The sequence below is a fragment of the Melospiza melodia genome, chromosome 4, assembly GCF_035770615.1.
Source record: "Melospiza melodia melodia isolate bMelMel2 chromosome 4, bMelMel2.pri, whole genome shotgun sequence".
Taxonomy (NCBI): domain Eukaryota; kingdom Metazoa; phylum Chordata; class Aves; order Passeriformes; family Passerellidae; genus Melospiza; species Melospiza melodia.
Genome location: NC_086197.1, coordinates 91,407,409 through 91,429,356, shown reverse-complemented (window position 1 = coordinate 91,429,356; position 21,948 = coordinate 91,407,409). Strand labels below are relative to the sequence as shown.

The 21,948-nt window shown below is 40.3% G+C and overlaps 1 protein-coding gene across 4 annotated transcripts; it reads right to left on the bottom strand.

Moving 5' to 3' along the window:
• Positions 1–529: 529 nt before the first annotated feature.
• NAPEPLD (N-acyl phosphatidylethanolamine phospholipase D) lies at positions 530–21,860 on the bottom strand. 4 transcript variants are annotated; one of them, XM_063155560.1, is made up of 6 exons: positions 21,662–21,679; positions 13,665–13,851; positions 10,139–10,451; positions 3,838–4,484; positions 2,864–2,978; positions 530–1,624 (listed from the first exon to the last, which is right to left on the bottom strand). In XM_063155560.1, the coding sequence occupies exons 3-6, from the start codon at positions 10,433–10,435 to the stop codon at positions 1,496–1,498; spliced, it is 1,188 nt and encodes a 395-aa protein (XP_063011630.1). In that variant the 5' UTR covers positions 10,436–10,451; positions 13,665–13,851; positions 21,662–21,679; the 3' UTR covers positions 530–1,495. The 4 variants fall into 4 exon arrangements, with proteins under 4 accessions (XP_063011630.1, XP_063011629.1, XP_063011628.1 ...); XM_063155559.1 differs by lacking the exon at positions 21,662–21,679 and adding an exon at positions 21,437–21,499; XM_063155558.1 differs by lacking the exon at positions 13,665–13,851 and having other exon boundaries at positions 21,662–21,860.
• Positions 21,861–21,948: the final 88 nt, after the last annotated feature.

Below are 21,948 nucleotides of genomic sequence, written 5' to 3'. Positions count from 1 at the left end.
AGTTTCACTCTTTCTGAAGTACATAATTTTACAGAATAACCTATTTATGTTTATACAAACAGGCAAAGAAAACAACCCACAACAAAATCAACCTTAATTAAACTTGTCCTTCAAAGTTGAAGGACATATCCTTTCTTAACTTCTTGCAGCTTGGTGTCCTCCACAAAATTACAAACAGGTAATATACATTGTAGTACCCAAGTTGTGACTGAAGCTGTTGTGTAAACACAAGAGATTTCATCTGAAACACCCCCAACACTGAATAACAGGATAGTTTTAAACCAGTTTTGATAACTGTCTATAGTTAAAAGATTACCTCAGTTGTTCCTACTATTAAATCTCATTAACTGGTTGTAATTAGTTGCCAGAAATTCATGCCTTTAAATAATATGTCCTTTTTATATATATTTATCTTTGTGGGATATGAAAATAAAATGTACAGCAATAGCAAAAAAAACCCCACCCAAACCAACCCACATATCCCACAGACCAAAAGAAATCATAAACAAAACACGATTTGCCAATGAAATTATGAAGGAGAATAACAACCCTTTTTATTGGCAACAATAGGCTTTAATTCTGTAAATGAGCAAGACAATTTGATACAGACACATTTGGCCAAGTTTTATAACACTGAACAATGTTGTAATCTCATTCAACTTTAAAATTATAGGGAAGCTATTAGAAAAAATACCACAGCCCTTGCTTAAGATTTTCTACTGGGGAGAAAAAAAAAAGGTACTTAGAAAAAGGCTGAGTTAATGCAAGGACAAGCGACATCAAGAGGTTTTCCCACTTCATGTGCTGCAAATGACACATTCAGACCTAACATAAAAACATAGACAAAACAATAAAAGTGTGCAGGTATTCTGGCCAGCAGTTAGTTTTACACATCCGTGATGCAATATTAAATTATCTCTTTCTTTAAAAGGCACATTTCTTTGATGTAAAATTCAGCTTTTGTGGTTCATTAATACATGAAAATGAAGAGTGAAACAATTTTACCATGCTTGTGCTTAAACAACACAGCTGTATTGGAAGACTTCACCCCACAAAACATACAGTGAAGCTGTATGAAGCTTGTACATCAAGGTACAGGGCATAACCTGAAGACTAACAAGTGGGAGAGGACAGTCTAACAATGAATAATTCAAGTCAGCCATTAATCCTAAGAATATGTTCTGTGCTGAAGTTATTATTGCTGCAGCAGGTGAAATGAAGAGTTTAAAAATAAATTTTTTATCAGTGGTGTACATCAGAGCAAGTTATTCCCAGACAACACTTAATATATAAATCACTTTTGGATCATCTCTCTAAATTTATAAACAAATAACTAATAAAGTTTGTCATGAAATTGGTATGCAAGCTTTAGTTCTGAAACTGAGAAACCTGGCATTTAAAAATCCAATTCAATCTCAAAAAACTATTGTGTACATTCTGTTAGTATTGTTCCATTAGTTCAAATCAAACAGGGCTTACAAGGACTGACACTGTTTCAGTTTTCAAACCGGTCATTTGTATTCAAATTCCGTGACTCTCCATGGCGTAAGATAAAGAAGTCATCTTTTTTCAAGCCGTATCTTTCAAGAGCTTCATTCAATTTAACTGGAGGATCCAAGTAATACTGAAAAAAATGAGAATAATATGAGGGAAAAGATACCACTGCAACATTTTTCTGAAAGGAAAAAAACTCTAAAAAACGGGTGGAGGAGAAGGATATTTATCAAATTAAAATGTTTGGGTTCATTTTAGATTTTTGGAATATAAGAACGCTGATCTACAGCTGCAGAGTAAGTAGCAAGGCTCGACTTGTGAGGCCGCACTCGGTGCCTTAGGGCAGGAATGGATCCCTCGGTTGGAAGCGCTGCCGCCAGCAGCCGGCGCTCTGCCCGCTCCGCACCCGCGCTGGCGGCGCTCCCGTCCGAACGCTCCCCCCTCGTCACCGCCTGTATTTGTTACATTGCCCAAAGGAGTAACCCTCGGTGTTTGTGCTCCTAAATACACAGTAACTCCTGTACTGCGGGCACAGTAACACAGTTTATTGGAAACACTGCGGACAGGAAATGTTCTATCCACCCACCGCATCCTGTGTTCCCTCCACGCTCTGCCACGGAGCTGCACGAGCAGCAGGGACGGAGCTCAGACGGGACAACATTTGACAGATCAGGTGATCACACTATCAGGAATGAATTAGGAGATAAAGTGGTGCAACTGATGCAAAAACAAAGCTGAAAAACAGCTACCAGACAGTATCAAAACAAATGCAGGTACTTTCTATTCACTGCACATTCAGTTGCTGTGAAAGTATCTGGGTAAACTTCTTATTAGATCTGTGGGCTTGGGTGGGGTGTAGAGGGGAATAAAACACCTTAAAAATCAAAAACACAATAACTCAATTTTTTCACATCCTTTCTGGTTTTAACTTTGAATCAACTATTAAAAATACTGTTTATATATTTACTAGACAGACATAATTAATAAATACTGGTTGACCTACTGGCATGCAGTTCTTACTATCTCCAAGTGATGCACCACTCAGTTTGTTTTTATTACTGCATAACACTGCAAAATACTGCATGTGTCCTCATCTGTTATGTTCCTCAGCATCTGGATATCAGAAATCCTCCACATTTGCTTCAATAACTCTGTACTCTCTTAACCGTGGAAATATTTTATGTAATTGGTCATGAAAAGCTAAGCATTGTTTTGAACAGCAGTATATAGAGCAAAAATTTTCACTCATATAAAGTTCACATTTTAAGTTTACATTTACAGATATGCAGGTTAAACTGCACAAGCAAAGCTTCACTAATGACTGTCTAGTCCTTGGAAATCTCAACTCATGCTTAGTGTTGCAATTTACCTCATTTGCTAAAGCAAAGGTCCCCCAATGAATTGCTACAGACTTCTTTGCTTGAACATCAATATGGATTCTTACTGCTTCTTCAGGATCCACATGCTGGTATTTCATAAACCACCTACCAAAACAAAGAAGCACTTTTTTTGTGTCACCTAATCCAGTGCAAGATTTCTCCTTTACTGCCAGTGCAAAGTACAAAAAGAAATATGTGCTCACCTAATCAAAAAAATCATAAGCATGTACACCTGGACAACATACAGAACACTCAAGATCAGGAAACTAACATATACCAACATAACAGTTCATTTATTGTACTCTCTTTTTGAAGGATATTTTCTTATCACTATTTTCAATAGGTTAAGGACATATGAGGCATTAGGGCCAAAACTTGAAATCCATCTCTGAAAAAATTTGGTGCACACCAAAAAGAGTGTGCTTCAGAAATAGCCCACGGGAATAGGCAAAGCAAAAGAGAGAACTTGGCAATTCTTGAAAGATACAGAATTTTTTACCATGCTATTTAGATTCCCATCTTTTTTCTCTGTCCATACATTCTTTCCTTCCAGCATCATATGAGTACTATCATCTAAATGTTTTCTCCAAAAGGAAAAAAGTTATCTCTCTTGAGCAAACAGATTTTTCACACTCTATAACCAAGTCATCCTTGTCTCCAGATAAGTTGCAAAACCAGGGTAAACACTGAAGCAAGAGAAAAATGCAGCAAATGACATAAACTGGAATGGGCTGGATAAAATTATGCTGTTTCAGAAAAAAAGGCACAGAGTAATTCCAGATTTTTAATCAACATTTTAAGGGAAGAAAGACTGCTGATTCATCCTTGCTGTCCTTAAATCTGAAGAAAAAACTCTCCAAAAACTTTATTAAAAGTACAGCTATAGTTTTAATTTCTAGGTGTATTTTTTGTCACCAGTACGTCATTTCATTTACGTATACTGCTCAAACTCTGATTTTCTTACCTTGGCTCATAAGCTCCAATGGGAATGGCTGCAAGATCAAAAGGTCCAAACCTTTTACCTATTTGTTCAAAAGCAAAACAATATCCAGTATCTCCTGCGAAGAAAAACCTGTTCCAAGGTCCCAAGACAGACCAGCTGCCCCAGAGAACCTTGTTATCATCTGTCACAGTCCTTTTGCACCAATGCTGGGAAGGAGTGAAGACAAAAGTGACCGCATCGTGACCGGGGACACAGTTCTCCTCCCACCAATCCAGTTCGATGACATTCTCGCAGCCACACCTCTGCATCCAGGGCAGGAGCCCCAGCGGCACGAACCAGCGCAGCTCGCTCCCGAAGCGCTCGTTGAGGCTGGCCACGCTGTTGTAGTCCAGGTGATCGTAGTGGGTGTGGCTGATCAGCACCGCGTCTATCCTGGGCAGCTGCGCCACCGTGCACGGAGGGCCTCGGAAGCGCTTGGGGCCCAGGAGCTGGATGGGGGAAGCTCTCTGGCTGAAGATGGGGTCAGTGAGAAACACGAGTTCGTCCATTTCCACCAGAACGGTGGCGTGTCCCAGCCACGTGACCCGCATTCCGGATCCTGTCTGCCCAGCATCTTCTGGGGCTCCAACAAAGTAAGGCTGTAACACTGGCAGTTCTTTGTCGAGTTCCTGGCAAAAAAGAACACAATATGCATGAGAGATTTCAGAATGTACTTGGCCATGGAACAAAAACTGCATACAAAGCACAAATCTATACAGTCAAATTTGTACTTTGTTTATGCTTTTATGCAGAGAACTGCAGCACACACCAGATGCCTTTTTAATGTCCATTTTCCCAGCTACTTCCTCCTCATTTAATTTTAGATTTTTGCAACATTTACATTTCTCTGTCAAGAAAGAGAGTATCCCTTCAGGCCTGGTAGTCTGGGGGCATTGCAATGAAAGCACTGCAAGGCACTAACAGCATCTCCTCCACCTGAAAAAGAATATGTATACATACACACACACACAGAGTGTTACTTAACAAATACTCAACTTTAGCTTATGCAACTCAATAATGCATCCTCTTAAGTCCTAGCACAAGTAAGTCACAGATGAAAGAAAATGCCATGTTCCCCAGCCACACTCCACTAAAGCTCTGCTAGCTTTTGTCAGGCCCTCTCTCTGCCCATCCTCATTACATCTAGAAGTAGCACACAAAGGTTAACCTCACTTGGCTAATGTTAGCTATTACAATTCTGCCTTCCCATCTTGCCAAGAATATAATGAACATTCATAAAAAACAAAATAACTTTTAAGATAAACCTTAAGGTACATAGATATGCTTGGTTATGAAAAGGTTCCACCACCTCCTCCCTTATTCCAGCTTGACAAGTTTTGCAATCCCTACTTGAGTACGACAGGTCAGAAAACTGATATGGCTGAACTTAATCCAGAGGGAAAAAATACACAGCTCTCATTTTGATTTGCTCCAATTTGACTCTGTGAGTATCCTCAAGCTGGCACAAAGGAGGCCATGACTGCACATTACCTACTGAAACTCACTGCCCAACCACTACTCATTCTCTCATTTTGAACCAGAGTTATGCTCTTCACTGCAGTTGGGTTGAAGTGCTAATGCAGAAGTTTTATACGTAATAAATAAGAAGAGCTTTCCTATTAAAAACAAACAAACAAACAAACAAACAGTCTTCTCAGAATTCCTGACCATCTCCAGCTTAGCCACAATGTGGCTAAGGCTCTCTTCCCAAACACTTATGGTCTGAGCCCCTCACTTTGCTTTAGAAGAATTTCCATGTGCTAGGGCAGCTTTCAGACTCCTGACACTCCTCTCCCTCGTAATCACAAACGTCCCAGCACTTCTGGTTCCAAGTCAAGTTCTGCCTGCCATGGCTGCTGCTCTCATTCTCTCGGCCTAGCACAGATTAGCACTATCTGTGAGTTTATACAGAGCTGACCTTGTGCTCCTTTACAAGGCCAGCTGATGCTGTGACAGTTCAGGACTGCAGGAGCTGCCTTGCTAAACCAGTCCTGACAGCTTCAGGGAAGTTACTTTCTCCACAATATTTTATTGATTTGGAAGGCATATGTTGGGAAAAACAAAGCATGCACATCTCCATCCCCCTGCAATTCTGCTGTAAATAATAAAATATTCATGAAATTGCTTTTTCTGAGAGCTAATGGACAAGACATGTTTACTGAAGAAGTTTCATTACTGTCTCCAGGAATGAGAAATAGATAACATTCTATAAAGCTGAACATAAGGTTAGTACAATTCATCCCCTTAGTTCATACAGGAAAAGTAGGAATCTTAGACTAAGATAAATGGCTGCTTCACCAAGAAAGAAGTCATCCTTTTCTTATCTCTATCTCTATTTCATTCTAAGTACATGGGAACAACATTGGCCACAGAAATCTGAACTACAGAAGTGTTATACTGTGATATTTCAACTTAAAAAAAATATATACAAAACTAACATAGTACTTAAAAATGGAAATTAGGACAAACCAACAAATTACATATGGTTAAGTCAACAAATCAGATTATATCAAAAAAATAAAACTCAGATATGGAACTTAATGAATTGTCATAATGCAATTTAGGTCAATTAGTACATTTTTAATGGAAAATGTTCTTTTTAAGTAGCTGGTTTTAGAGTCAGACTCCGAATTTTCTCAGAACTAAATTAATTCAGTTATTTTTGCTGACATTTGGCACAAATTAGTTTTTAAAATTAGCATTGTGCAATATTAATAAACAATATTAAATGGATGAGGAACTGGCCAATTGGCAGATGTGAAAAATCAGTTCTTAAGTGGGACTCAGACATATTCTATGAAGTTTTATCTGGGGTAGAGTTAATTTTCTTCCCAGCAGCACCTACAGTGCTATGTTTTGGATTTGTGCTGAAATCAGTGCTGACAGCAGACTGATGTTTTAGCTACTGCTGAGCAGTGCTTCCACAGCATCCCAGCCAGCTGACTGGGACACACAAGCAGCTGGGAGGGACACAGCTGGGACAGCTGACCCCAATCCATCAGAGAGAGTCCCATGCCACAGGACATTGCAGCCAGCAGTAATATCTGGGGTAAGAGCAGGAGGTGGGGACACTCAGAGTGGATGGTGTTTATCTTCCCAAGTCACTGCCACAAGGCAGCCCTGCCTTCCTGGGGATGGCCCACACCTGCCTGCCCATGCAAAGAGAATACATTTCTTAGTTGGCTTGTGCACACAGTTTTTGCTTTACCTATTGAACTGTCCTTATCTCAACCCACAAGTTACTTCATTTTTCCCCTTTCAATCCACTGGGGAGGAAGCAGTGGAGGGTGGAAGCAAGCAGCTGACTGGAACTTGGCTGCCTAAAGCCACAACACATCTGCACTATTAATAAAGGCTTTACAGGGATATCAGTGGGATTGATGCCATCAAGCACTTAGAATAGTTGATTTAAAGGTAGAAGTAATCACTATAAAAGGCATTTGTGAAAGTCACACAGACAGGAAGATCGATAGAGAAGAGCACAGTCCAAACAATAGCTGTCCTGACCTATTTAAGTGAAATTCTGTGAACAAAAGTTCAAGGCAAACCAAGAGCACAAAGGTAGTGTAACCTGTACAGAGCTTGTGCTCTCCACGTTTCTGACACACAGGCTTCTGATCCAAGCAATGATTCCTCAGAGGATGAGATCAGAAACCAGGCATCATAGTAAATCACACCAAAACATTACTTCTCAGTGCACATGATTTATGTTTGGGGTTGTTTAGTTGGGGTTTTTTTATTATTTTACAAAAGCACACTAAAATCCCCTTAAAGCAATAAGAAATACTCAACTCATAAGATTTCAAACTAAAACACAAATTCTATTAACAGCATACTTCACATGAAATACTTAAAACTCACACAACAGGATAAAGCAATATAATGAATGAAATATGTATCTTATGGAACTTTTATCCTGCTATAATACATTTTGTTCTGTCAGACTAACCAGAAACACATTAAAACTAGAAGAATTATAACAGATTTTTGAAATACAGCAATTATGTCAAACCAGCTACTGAGAGAAGTAAAATGTGCTTAATACTGTCTTGTCTTCATTATTCAAGTAATACAAAAAATTCCTCCTGCTATGTCCCTTCCCCCTCCCCGTTCTTCTTGCCCTCCTAATGCAAAGCAAGAAAAAACACATGACAGGCTTTGGTGAGACTAGCTGATTAGCTTGGGATTTTTGGTGCTTAGTGCATACTGGAATACCACAGGATTTACAGAAATGGGAACAATCTAAACTGCTGATCCAACAACTAATAATGAAAGATCCTCCAGCAGCACTGAACAAAGTTATTAATAAAGCCTGTAATGAAAACCCAAGAAGTGCAAGCATTCTGGATGATGAATGTTGTGTAGGCATGATTATAATACATATAGCTTTTCCACAGTGAAGCACAAGCACAGATCCTGGGTAATGTGCTCCTTTTTACATACACAAAGCACTTGGTACAGATAAACTGAACCTGCCCAGCATAGCAGGGCATCACTAGGCTCACTCAGTGTGGAAACTGAAGCAGGGATCTGGCTCAGAGGATGTGACATCTAGCAGTGATAAATAAAGTATGGAGCCCTTAGTTTGAATTTTAAACAAGCTCAGATGCACTTCACAGGTTGATGTAGGGGTGGAAGAAAACTGGTTGAAACAAGCATCAAAATGGCTGAGGACTCCAGAAGTGCATTTTATTGATCCCTGTCTAGGTTTTTCTCTTTCTGATTTACTTCACCAAACTTGTGAATAATTGCAGGCACCTAATTAGAAGATCTCCTATGCAAAAAATAAAATTGGACCATGATTAATCCCAGCTGGGTCAGAGAGATGGCTTTTTGGCTTTTCAGCTGGTGCCTTGTAGATTTCTTTGTGATTATCCTTTATTGTAGGGACAAAGTGTAAATTAAAGGGGACAGCTGCAGCTCTGCACTCCACAGTGCACCTCAGCACTGCCTTCAAGGGACCTCAGTCCCTGCCCTCTCACTGGCACTGGCAGGACATGAAGCCTGTTCTACACAAACCAAGGAGGGCAGCAGTCAAAGGCAACTGAAAACTTCCAGGTGTGCATTTCATGGAAATGTGGCCAGCACACTGTCTAGAAAGCTGTACACACTGATGCCACCATTGTCACCACAAGGAAGACACCAAATTTTAAAAAGTAAATTGCTGGAAGGGATCCCAAGACTGACACAAGTTTGCTGTTCTTCTAAGTCAATTTATTTATCATTATATTATAGCAAATTTATTTGTTTCTTAAACATCCCCAAACCATCATGCATTAATGTCTAACGTGGCTTTCCTGCCCATAAAACTGATAGAATTCCTTCCTTCACAGGTAGTTCAGGTAAGACAAAATGGAAAGCTCTTTGCTTGATACAGGCTGTGAGATTTATAGCTTGTGCATACCTTCCTGCATGCTTAAAAGCATTATTAACACCTGCTTGTAATAAATACTGTCCTTGGTTGTGCACCCTTCAGCACAGCTTTTCTGAATAGTCAACATCAGAAATGCCCTGAGAAGTAATTCTGTCAAAACCCAGTCATCTTCATACCTCCTGTGCCCATAAAGATAACCATGGCTTTCCAGTACCCATTACTCTTCATGGGAAAGAAGCTTCCCCTGTCTCCTTCTTTACATACAATACCTGACAAAAGCATTTCACCACCAACAAATAACAGTGTTACCCAGTAAACTGGCACTGTACTTTAAGTGTTTCAGTACAAATACTTGCTCAGGTTAGTTTTAACACATGCAATTTTTTCTCCTGGTGTACTGAAACATAAAAAACCAAATCTGTAAGTATTTTCATAAGTAGGTGACAGAAACTATTACATTTTCATGCAAGAGATGCAACATATGTATTAAATTGCCATCTAGAAAAAAAGGCAAAATTTTAAAAATTCGATATGTCATGAAATTAGCTATTTCATGCAACACAAATTAAGTTAATAGAATGCTTCATAAGGCAACACCTATTAAAAAGGAATGGCTGTAAGTGGTTTATGACTGAGCTAGAGGGCCAGTTTTTTTGTTTTTTTTAAATATAAACTGAGCTGTATAAATTAAAGCATGTGGAACTGACAAGGAGATAAAAATTAAAGAGGTAGAAAGTATTAACCAACCTTTTGAAAAGAATAAAATGTCAATAAAATCAGAAAAGTAAGACTTAGAAAAGCCTCCAGAAGATGTCTAATGAGTATTAAGTCAGAAACTGTCCTGTTTTATTGATTAGAGCAGAGGTAAAAGCAGTCTTAATCACAAAAGTAAAACGTGGAAGTATTCACCTGCTTTGAGCGTGGCACATTGCTGTTATTTTTTTCCATGAAGGACCATTTCAAAATGTTGGGTAAGGTTGGTGATTTCCATGTTGGCCATGGGTTGACAAATCTCCCATCTTTGCCCCTCTTTGATTTAGTGACATCCTCTTCTAATCTGTAGTCCAGCCTGAAGCTTTTCCTGAAGGTCCTGGAAAGATCACTGCCCCCGGAACCTCGACCCGAGTTCTGCCGTCTCCTCACTGCTTCCTTGGGGTACTGGTTACAGGAAGTTGAAGGCTGCTCCTCATCTGTGTTCTTATCCATGCCTTTTTCAGGAGAGCTAAATCAAATTTTAAATTAATCAATATTATTTTCTTGGTCTAGCATAAACATTCATAAGACTGAACGTTCTCACACACATTAGGAACAAGCCCGCCTTTCCTATTTTATGATCTACTGGATTTTTTTAATCAACAAAATATGCTTTTAAAACAGTCACTGTTACACAAAAGACTTCCAAAACGTGCTGTGACAAGCAGACACGAGGGCTCTTTGTAGTTCAGGCTGAATTTTACTCCCTGGAATGCACAGTTTCAGATACTAACACTATTATCTACCAACTGCAAAAGTGAGGGGGAAGGGTTCCTTCATTTACATTTTGGAAGAATAGTCATTCCTCCTGAAACTTATGACATTTGGTGCCTGATGTAACACAATCCTGCAAGTCTGTGCAATACCATACCTTAGGATTTGCCTATATAGTGCCTTGGTTTTGTAGTAAAAACTGCAGTCTTGTGCAGCATTACTAACACTTACACCAACACACATGCAGGAAACTCAGAACACAAAAGATATTTGGTACTGTTTCATATTTTGTCTAAAGCAAACAAGAAGTTTATTATAATCAAGGTAAATAACTGTTTCAAATACAATTTTGATACACATTGAACTGACTGGTGAAAGGCCACAGGAAATTGAAATATTTTAAATCGCAGCTGCAACATTCAATCTTAATTCCGTCGTGAAATATAAAAAAGTGAGAAAATAACTGAGAAAAATTGATTTCTATGATGTCACGACTCTGGTACATTTCTTAGAAAACTACAACTCAGTAGTCAGAGTCTCTTACTCCAAACTGCACTTGGGTGTTGCAGACTTTACAAATATAATTGAATTCTACCCAAGGCAGAAAAACCACATATCCCTATTTCATTTCAGAAGTTGTCAAAGCAATTCAATTGAATTGAAATGCTTCAATTTTTATGTTTACTTTCAACTGAAATGTTGAAAGTAAATACACTGCTCTGTTAGCTTAAAAAAATGGTTACTGTTTTAATGAGTGCACAACTTTCTGGCATTTACAAATTCTACCTAATTAAAACTGGAAGACAACTAGTAATGAAAAGACAGCACTAGTTACAGCTCAGGTGCAGGAATAGTTTTTAATAACAAATTGTGAAGTTCATCCTGTGGAAAATTCTCCACCACATCTAGTAGATGGAGAGATTTTTGTCCTATCCACTGTTTCACTAACTCAAATACTCAGACTCCAGCTGTACACTCAGGAGCACTGGGCTGATGTAGGCAAGGCAGTCCCTGCAACAACATTGCCAGAGAACAGAATTGAAGCTCACAGTTCTCCTAGAAATCTCATAACTCATTCTGCCCCCATAAGCTCAGTCACAGGGAAAATTAAATATATTGTTCACTGCACCATTTCAGCTAAGATATTACACATATGTGTCAGTAAACTGAACCCAATGCATCTGGTGATGATGCTCCAACTCCAAATGCAGAGCCCATTTCTGCTATTTCAGCAGCAGCTGATGACTAAACACTAAGTATGGTATCAGCTGCAAATAATATGACAATTGATAAATATTGTGAAATTTTCCTAACAAAATAACCATTATTGTCCTATACAGTAGAGATAAAATACTAACACATCAAAAATAATTTCTAATAAAAAAGCATGAACAGCATTCAAAAACACGGCTGATAGAATTTTTTTTACCCCTGGTCACAATCTTATTTTATGTAATTGCTTTGTACTCCTGTTTCCCTGCAGTTTTACTGAAAGCACTCCACTAACATATTTCCACTAACATATTTCATATTTAGCATTAGGATACCATATCTGCATCAGTTTCAATTTAACTGTTGCTATTTCCAGGCTTTTTTCCTCTATTCCACTAAACATTTCCCAGAATCAGCCTTCAATGAAACACTCAACTTGCTCTATAGCATTTTAAGCAGATGTAAATGGTAACACAAGGAATCAGTGCCACAGAAAGGCAGACAGAATACCCAAAAAATGGCACTGAATATTTTAACTGCTACTTTAACTTAAGAGTTGGGTTTGGGTTGTCTTTTGCATTCCTCAAAGAGCATTTTCAATGCCAGGTCAGTTTATTAATTTAGCAAAGCACACAGACACAGCATAAAACAGCTACTCTTTTAGAAAGCTTCATGAAAACAGATCACAAAGTTTAATCAGATAGGTACTTAATTCCAGGAAATGATTTTCTTAACATCTCAGACATCTGACTTTTAAAGTGTATACAACCACCATAATTATTGCTCCTACAAGACATTTTATATTAAAGACTAGGGTGCCTAAAGTTTTATTTTTAAGCTTCTCTTTATCTATTCATTCATCTCTCAAATAGGTGAATTTTACTTTTGCTTAAACCTTCATATAAACCTTTGATCTTTTTCTGAAAGTATAAACCCCTAAGGGAAGCAGGGATTGACTGTGCTGATTAAACAGAGACAATGCCAAAGCATTGAAGGCACTGCAGGTATCTCTCTGTCTGCCAACATATTTTCTACATGATGCACATACATTACTTTCATTAGTATTCCATAAGCAACTGAAGGGATAAAAGACCTCAGTGCTCACAGAATACTTTAAACCTTTTACATGCCTAAGAAGGGGACAGATTTACAATCAGTTAAAGTATTCCTGATGAACTGTAGGTTCCTTTGAAGTATCAGTCTTGTCACATAGTTTCTGTTCCACTTAAATTTATTAAATATACCCTACAATATTCATGACATAATTTTCTTATATAGAAGAGCAAGATGATAATTTCTTGAAAGCCAGAAATCATTAGCTTAAAATAAAACCCAACCAATTATAAGCCCAAGGAGATTCTTATGCTTTTGCAAAAGAAAGCCTCTACAGATAAGGAGATTTAGCAGGTATATTTAAATACTAGAAAATACCCAATCAGAAATCAGTTGGTTTTTCGGCCAGCTTTCCTAAATTCTTCCTACCCAAAAATAATAGTTTGGCACTTGAAAAACTACTTGAATGGCAGCAAAAACTATGAGCTATAGAGATTCAAAAATCAAACTGGAACAGAGTTCTGTTCACTTAGGAGGGACAGAGGGAAGGGATCACATCTCTGGTGAATGTTTATTGTTATATAAAGTTCTACATAAAATATTTTTATATTTTTAAACATAAATAAAAACTACTATTCTACTTAAAACCATTTAACAGCTTTCCTGGCAAATGGAGCCCATCCTTCAGGATGAGGCAACTTACCCCAGCTGAGGGCAAGTGCATTGACAGTATTTGTAAGAGGGGCTCAGGAGAGACACAACCACCCCCTCTCTCTGAGTCACAGGTGCTTTGCTCTTTCAGCTGAATTCAGAAGAGGAAATGAACCAAGAACATATAAACTCCTAAAGAAGACCATTAGTCATCCAAATCCACAAGGCCAGAAGGTGTTCTAGACAGAGGGAAAGAACACAGAACAGGCTGATGAATAAGACAAAGTTTAACATGCATCAAAATGCTGAGCTCACAGATCAGGTTTTCCAACATCAAATACTAAGGCATCCCTCATAATCCACGAAGGAAGAGTGAAGTTGTAGATCTGGCAAGACATGGCATGGAAGATCCATGTCTGACATCCCGCTAAACTGGCTTACAACAGGATATGGCCCTTAGGACAACAGGTTTTGGGTAAATGGTTTCCTTTAGCATTGCTTATATAACTGAAGACTTGGATACAAATATTTTGGCTTTGAGCCTTGTGTTTATTTAGGAAAATAACAAAAATTTAGCTAAATATTTTAATGCTCTGTTTCAAAATAAGGTTTGCAAAAGGACACAACAACATTACAAGAAGCACTCTGCCATTATCATTTTTCTTTTTAAATGGTCTTTTAAACAAATTACATGAACACAGCCATAAAATCTCCTGTCTTCACCTTTTCCATCAGTCTCTGCTAAGATCTGCTGCTCCATAAATGCAAGGGATGTAGTTCCCCTACTAATGACAGAGCCATGCACAACATGCTACAAAGCATCAAGTCAGCCAAAACAGACTCACTCCTCATTTGTACACAGAAATGTGGTCCTTATGTAACAGATCCACAGGCCTGACAGTTTAAGAATTACTATCAGGCTATGGCTTACCAGAACACAACAACTTCCCCAGAACTTGACAATTGCCTGGTAAACATTCCACAGCCTCCCAAATACCTTGAATTTCTCTACTTTTTTTTAAGTAAAGGGTTTGGTCCATTTGTAATCACTGTCTCTCTGTGTAAACTACATCCAGAACTAGGCTGCACTAACGATCACCTAGGAGAGATAGCACATAATTGCCAGCAAACTCACACCACTGCAGCCTTACCAAAACAACAATCTGAGCTTTCTCCATTTACAGCTACACAACTCTGAAGTTTTCTTTCATTACACACATTTTTAATGACTGCAAAAACCCAAGCATTTTGGCTTGAAATAAAACAAAAAATTGTTTCAGTTACAAGGAAAGGTATTTGCAAACTCTAGGGACCATGTAAGTAATTGGCTCCCACAAGCTTTACTATCAAATGACTGCCAGCTAAGTTTTGGCTCTGCTTTTATTTTCCCTTCAGCTCTGAAATTGGCTGCTTTAATTAATGAACAGTTTGAGACTGGAAAATTCTGAATGCATTTAAACTTTTATTGTGCAGTACTTCAAGTTGTTCCATCTCACCATTGTAGACTCACCAGAACAAGAGCCTGAGCTTTCTGTGAACTGTATAATCCTACACATCTTGAAGTTTTCTTTCACTGTACCTCTTTTTTAGCACTGCACAGCAGTTGCACCAGCAATTATTCCAGATGCTCTTGTTATTAGGATTTCACACAAAGATCCCTCAAGCCTGCATTAGCTGATCTGTGAATACTTCTATTGTTTGAATCACATTAAAAATCCTTAGTAACAAAAAGTGTTGCCAAAATTTTCGTTCAACATATCTCTAAGTATGCTGATTCTACACTGTTCTTGTGTACTATTCAAGAAAGATTAATAAAAGAGTTGATAACAGAAAAAGGAATAGCTCTCTCCATAAACAGCCTCATGGAATGAGAATAAGTCCTTTATCATTCTTATCTAGCTTTGAGGATCAACAGTAAAACAAAGCAAAGTTTTATTTAGACATCACAGAGAAAAATAAGATTACAAATAAAAAAAGTTGAGACATCTACCCACAGACATCTGTTGTTAGGCTTATTCTTTAGCAGCTGTATTACTTAAGCAGCTACTACCACGAGCCAATCCATTTCTGTCCTCACTGCTCACCCGGGCTTGCCAAAACAAATACTTTTGTCCACATGGTGAACTTGTTTAAGAAACTAATCTAGCTGATAGTCACTTCTTACCTTCCCATCCCTAGAGAAGCACTTAATTTTCACCTGCATCATGGAGCAACCATGCAAGTGTTTATACCAACAAACTGGTTAGGACAGGGAAGGGTGAGAACAGGAATATTGCTGTAAACAAAAACTACTTATGCCAGCACTGGCCTAGAAAAAATAATTAATTAAATACCCTCTATTTAGAATTCACTGTGTGGCTCAGTTACACATACCACCAAGTTAGGTTCAACAATTCCTCCTACCCTTTCATTTTCAATCTATTCTCTTCCAAGGTTTCATTTACACTTAGCACTGATGATGCTGCCTCTCTCCATTTACCTCCTTAGACAGTGATGTTCCATATTATAACCAAGCACATTCAACAGCCACCTACCACCCACAGGGCAGCCCACTCCCATTACTGCACATTCCACCTCTATTTTGCTGGCATTCATTAGGGGAACTAAACCAACAGAAAGTTATTCATGCCTGTCAGCTACACCTTTACATGCCTCTGGATGCAAATGCAAATAGGCTTTAGAGTCAGGCCCATCAGGAGTCCCTGGAGCCAATCATTTCTAAAGGCTGGGTTAAACCTGACCAGCTGCGGGCACTGTGTCAGCTGAATACAGACCCTGGATCTGGGACAATGCAGAACTATTTCCCCTTTGTTTCCAGGTGCCCCAGCTGATTGTCCCTGTGAGCATTCTGTGGTCCCCAAACATGTCTATGATCTATCTGTAGATAATATGAGAGAAGATTTTTGTCACATTTATACCCTGTTTAGGTTGTGATCCCTGATATGACAGCAGCTGTCCATAGGGGACATGCAGCAGAACAGAGATGACAGACCCAAGAGAACATTTCTTTAGTGTTACAGGCCTTTACAATAAATTCTTTTCCTCTCTACCCTCATCTTTTTCTGCAGTCTTGAATAAAAGAACCCAAGAGTTGGCTTGTGGCCATCACATCTGAAAGAGCAGCCTAGACTATCATTATGATTAAGCACAAGAGCAATGTAATTCTGTGCTATTGCTGAAGCAGTCACCAAAGGGAAGCTGGAGTCAAATCTCCCTACACCAGAAAGGAAATTGCTTTCCTTTGCTCTCCCTAAACAACCAGTTTCATAAGACTAGTTAATTTATAGGGAAGAATGTTGAAAGAACAAGAGATGGAATCAAAGTTTTCTTACCTGCTCTGCAGGGCTGAGGCTGACACACAGCAGCAGGGTTTGTGCATTACAGCTGTGTTATGGTACACAAGACAACACCCGGGTCACAAATCAGGTGCAGACAATTTTTGAATCAACAGAAAAATAACTGTAGATGGCACATGCACACAGCTGTACAGGTAGGTTGTGCATTCCAACAGCAACTACAATCTCCATGGATAGCCCTTCATACTTAGATTTCAAGAAAGCTTTTCCAAAAGAGCAAACATGAAAGTTGTAGCAAGTCAGCTCTGGGATGCAGAGCCCAGCTTGAACGTTCTGGCAGCAGCTGCACTGCTGTAACTCTTGATGCCAACAGGCAGCTCATGACTTTCAGCTGGTCACTGATGTGACTCCAGGTAATGACAGAGGCACACCTTGCCAGGATGGGGTTCACTGTTAGAAAAGATTGTCAAACTTTGAAGTTGAGCATTTAAAAACACTTTAGCTACTCCTGTGTGTTAACAGCCTCTGCATCTTGGAGTTTGCATTTTAAGTTATGATGCCATTGAAGCTGTTAGCATACATTTTTCCTAACTAAAAAAAAAAAAAGTTTTAAGATATTACAAGCTCACACTCCATCCTAAGGGTAAAGGTTTTCCATCTAACATCTTAATGTCAATTAGATATGACTAAACCCAAATGCTATTACATGGAATGAAATTAAGGCTCCACTTCAACATGCTGGGGGAGAAAACTGATGTGCTTTGCAGCATGTGCTTAGAGAGGCAATGGATGAATTGTTTCATAAAAACAAACAGAAATCACTAAAGCTTTGCTGCATGGGATCCACATGGCAAAGCAGGATCTCAAGTTCATTTACCATCGACTCCAGAACTTTTATGTGTGCAATTGCTATCTCCACCTCATTTACTAAGCCTTTTAATTTTCTTTTTCCTTGTCTCCCTGTGCCAGAAAGGAACAAACACCTATGCAAACTTTCTCTAGACTCACACCAAGAATAATCCTTTACAACTCTATAAAAGCTCAGTTGTCCAGGAAGTGCAGCAACACCCAAGAACTCCATTTTATTTTTAAGTTAATAGACAGTCATAAAATTTTGTTTATATTCATATTTAAAGGCTTGTCTATTTTGATTCCCTCTTTCCAGTTCAAGGTCCAGGTACATTGGGTCTAGTGTAATTTCTCTGCAACATGAAAATACTTCCCTAAATTCTTTCTATTCTTGATTTTCAATATAAAATCAACTTTTGCTTGTCCTAACAACATTCTTTCTCTCCCTCTATATATTTACATACACCCCATACATATATGAATTTTACAGAACTATTTATAACATTTGAATTCAAATTTATTGAAATCCAATTGAATAATTACCAAGTTGGGTAAGATAAGGAAGTGAAATTTATTTTTTTTAATTGAAATAGATGCTTTTCTTCAATGCACCTGTTCAAAGGCCAACTTTAAAATTAGTTAAGCCAAAAGGACACCAGTCTTTCCAAATAACAAAAGTTTTGAACATCCAAACTTGATACCAGAAAGCCAGAAACCACATCCAATACAGCACCCTTAGAGTTCTTTAACTGAAACACACCCATTTTAAGAAGAAATTCCAAGGAACAGTACAGAGACACAGCAAAACATCAGTCCTGAAGGAAACTGGAAACATCATGATACATAAATGTTTTTCATTACACCCTTTTTTCCTATATATAAAGGGCCTTTGATTCCATCCCCACAACTCTAAGATTACAATGTCTTCACTACTCTAAACAAAGTGCAAAGTGCTTTGGTTGTAAGTCAACAACAGAAGTGTTAATGCTAGGAGTTGTGTGGTTTGGGTTTTTCTTCTTATGAGACAGTCAAGGCATCCTTCCAACACAAACATCTGAGCCTTCTACTCATTTTCAAGGCACCATCCTAAACACACAGGTGTTTTAAGGAGACAGTGTTTCATGTGAGCACATCTCAACAGACACACAAACACCTTGCTACTGCCACATTCTTATCAGAAACAGCTGAATGAAACCTTCCTACAGAAACCAGTCCAAAGCACGACAAAAATATTCCCAAATATTTTAAGCCATAAAAGCTGTTGTCATATCATCAGCCTTACTCACCAGGCAGTGGGACTTCCAGCTCCAAGCACAGTTACAGGTCTTACAGAAGAAGTAACTCTTGGCAGAGATTCTTTAACACCCAATTTTTCACTCACACCTCTTATGAAACTTTGTTTTTCACAGCAGGGCTATGATGGCAGCAGTGCTTTCACTGTGTCAGCTGGCAATGCCCAGCTCTCTCTCCTCAACAGCTTTGCCAGGTTTATCTGCTTGGGCACAGCTGCAGGCTGCTCAAACCCAAACCATCCCTTCCTTGCACAGCTGCTCAACACCAAGATGTTACATGCCAAGAGTATATAACACATACCTTCTTTCCTAGATTTTCTAACAATATTTCAACTAAGTGCAACATTCAGTTTACAGGAAAATCCTTTTTGCTCGAATCTTCACGCACAAGGCAACCAAGTGATTTTCCATGGTCCTGGCTCTGAATGTATTAGAAGTGGGGCTCACACTGCAAACTATAAAGTTCAAGCAATAGACTGAAAATAAAATTAAAGGGAGGTCAGGAAAGGATTCATAGATGTGACAAAAAGTAAAACTAATTTCACTGCAGGTGTTCTGTGTAAAGACACTAATTAATATAGCAGTATTTCTGTTTTTCTCATTGCAGACAAAATAATTGCCTTCCTTTTTGCTGAAAAGAACTTAAAAGCTATTTCTGAATGAAGAATTAACAGTTTTGTTTCAATCTTGAGCTTATAAAGGCTAAGGAAATAGCATTTTTCTCCTGGTTATTCCTCAAATCTACTTAGATAATGCAAGTGAATAAAATTATAACAGTGGATTGCTTCCTCTTAAAAAGGCTTCACATCTCTTTTGATTTGAGACCAAGCAGAAGCTGAATAACTGTTATTTATATTTGAACAGTTTCACTGTCATCCCTTACTTCCCTCCTCTCCCAAAAACAACTCTCCATCATCCATAACTGAATCAAACAGAGCTTTCCAACCTCCAGGTACTAAAAATTCCCATTGTTTTCTATAATAGGCATTTCACTTTGAAATAATTTGGGGTATTTTGAAAACCACTGTTGCAATAACTCTTGAATTAATAAGTTAAAAGAATAATATTCTTGTCTTCCTCAAATTGTAAGGAAGTACTTCCTACAAAGTAAGACAAGCTTCCTACTCTCTTAACTGATATAGCTGCTACTATAAATAAAAAAATACTCTTTTCAAAGGTTTTTTTGCAAGAATACGGAAGTGATTTTCCTGTTATTGTCTTTAATTTTGATGCCCTTTTAGTCGAGGCAGTTTGAGAATGAAAGAGAAAATACTTAAGTACAAATAGTACTTGCCTTTCAAACTAAAAACTTGCTACATAATCACCATTTAGCAAATGGAAGAAATCATAGTCATCACCAGAAAAAAACATTTCTGCATAGGTTCATTAATTTTACTGCATGCAGTCAACAAACACTGTCCCCAACCCTTGCTAGCTGGAGATAATTGACGATCATTGAGATTATTTGACTGCACTAATTACATTAAATGACCTCCTTAATATCCTCCGCTTCGCACTATACAATACGAACAGAAACATCAGTTCGGTCGTGCCTCCTCTTCAAAAGAAAACATTCTCCAAGCCGCCAACACTACGAAGCGGAATTTTTTTTTTTTTTTTTTTTTTTGCGATTATATAACTTGTTTCTTTCCCAGCGCTGCTGCAGCATGTTTTACTGTCAATTGACAGAAACGAAAGCCTTGCGCTGGGAGCGAAAGCAGGACTTTATTCCTTGCAGGGTTTCTTTCGCCGGTGCGAAAGGATCCCCCGGTCGCAGCTGGTTTTGGAGCCCGTCAGGCTCTGTGCCCAGCCGGGGCAGGGAAACACGCTGAGCTCCGTGGGCAGCCGGGCTGTGCCGCCCTCCCCGGCCCCACACGCCGAGCTCCGGGCGCAGCCGGGCTGTGCCGCTCTCCCCGGCCGGGAGCCGAGCTCCGTGGGCAGCCGGGCTGTGCCGCTCTCCCCGGCCCCACACACCGAGCTCCGTGGGCAGCCGGGCTGTGCCGCTCTCCCCGGCTGGGAGCCGAGCTCCGTGGGCAGCCGGGCTGTGCCGCTCTCCCCGGCCCCACACACCGAGCTCCGTGGGCAGCCGGGCTGTGCCGCTCTCCCCGGCCCCACACACCGAGCTCCGTGGGCAGCCGGGCTGTGCCGCTCTCCCCGGCCCCACACACCGAGCTCCGGGGGCAGCCGGGCTGTGCCGCTCTCCCCGGCCCCACACACCGAGCTCCGTGGGCAGCCGGGCTGTGCCGCTCTCCCCGGTCGGGAGCCGGCCCCACGCACCTCGCCCACCCATCCACGAACTTTTCCAAGCGGGTGCCCGCGCCCGCTCCACCCCGCTCCCACAGCGGCTCAGCCCGCTCTCCCCACATTCACCGGCGGGGCCCCGGTACCGTGTGCGTCTGGAGAGCCACTGCCGAGCTCGGAGCAGGTGCTCCGCTCCTCCGGCCGCCAGCCGGGCTCTGACGGCGGCAGCCCGGGCAGTGCCTGCCCTCCGGACGGGCACGGGGCGGGAGCCGCCGCTTAGGCTCGGTCCGGTTGCCCCCTGCTCACAGGAAGGCGCGGGGGCAGAGACGCCCCCGGCCCCAGAGCGCTGCTGCCGCTGGAGCGCCGCTCACCTCCTAGGCTGCTGCTGCCGCCCCTGAAGAGTCTCGTCCCCCTTCTCCTCCTCCTCCATGGTGCCGCTCCACCCCTTCCACGGCGGCGGCTCTGTAGGTCTCCGGTAGGAGCTGTTAAACGGCTGCGGCGTTCCACCTGACCAGCCCGCCGCTGAGGGCAGCCCCACGAGCTGCACGGAGTAGCTCCACAGCGCCCGGCGCCCCGCCATGGCGAGCCGGGGCTCCGCGACGCCCGGCCCCTCACCTTGGCAGGCAGAGGGCACCACACAGCCCGGCCCCTCACCGTG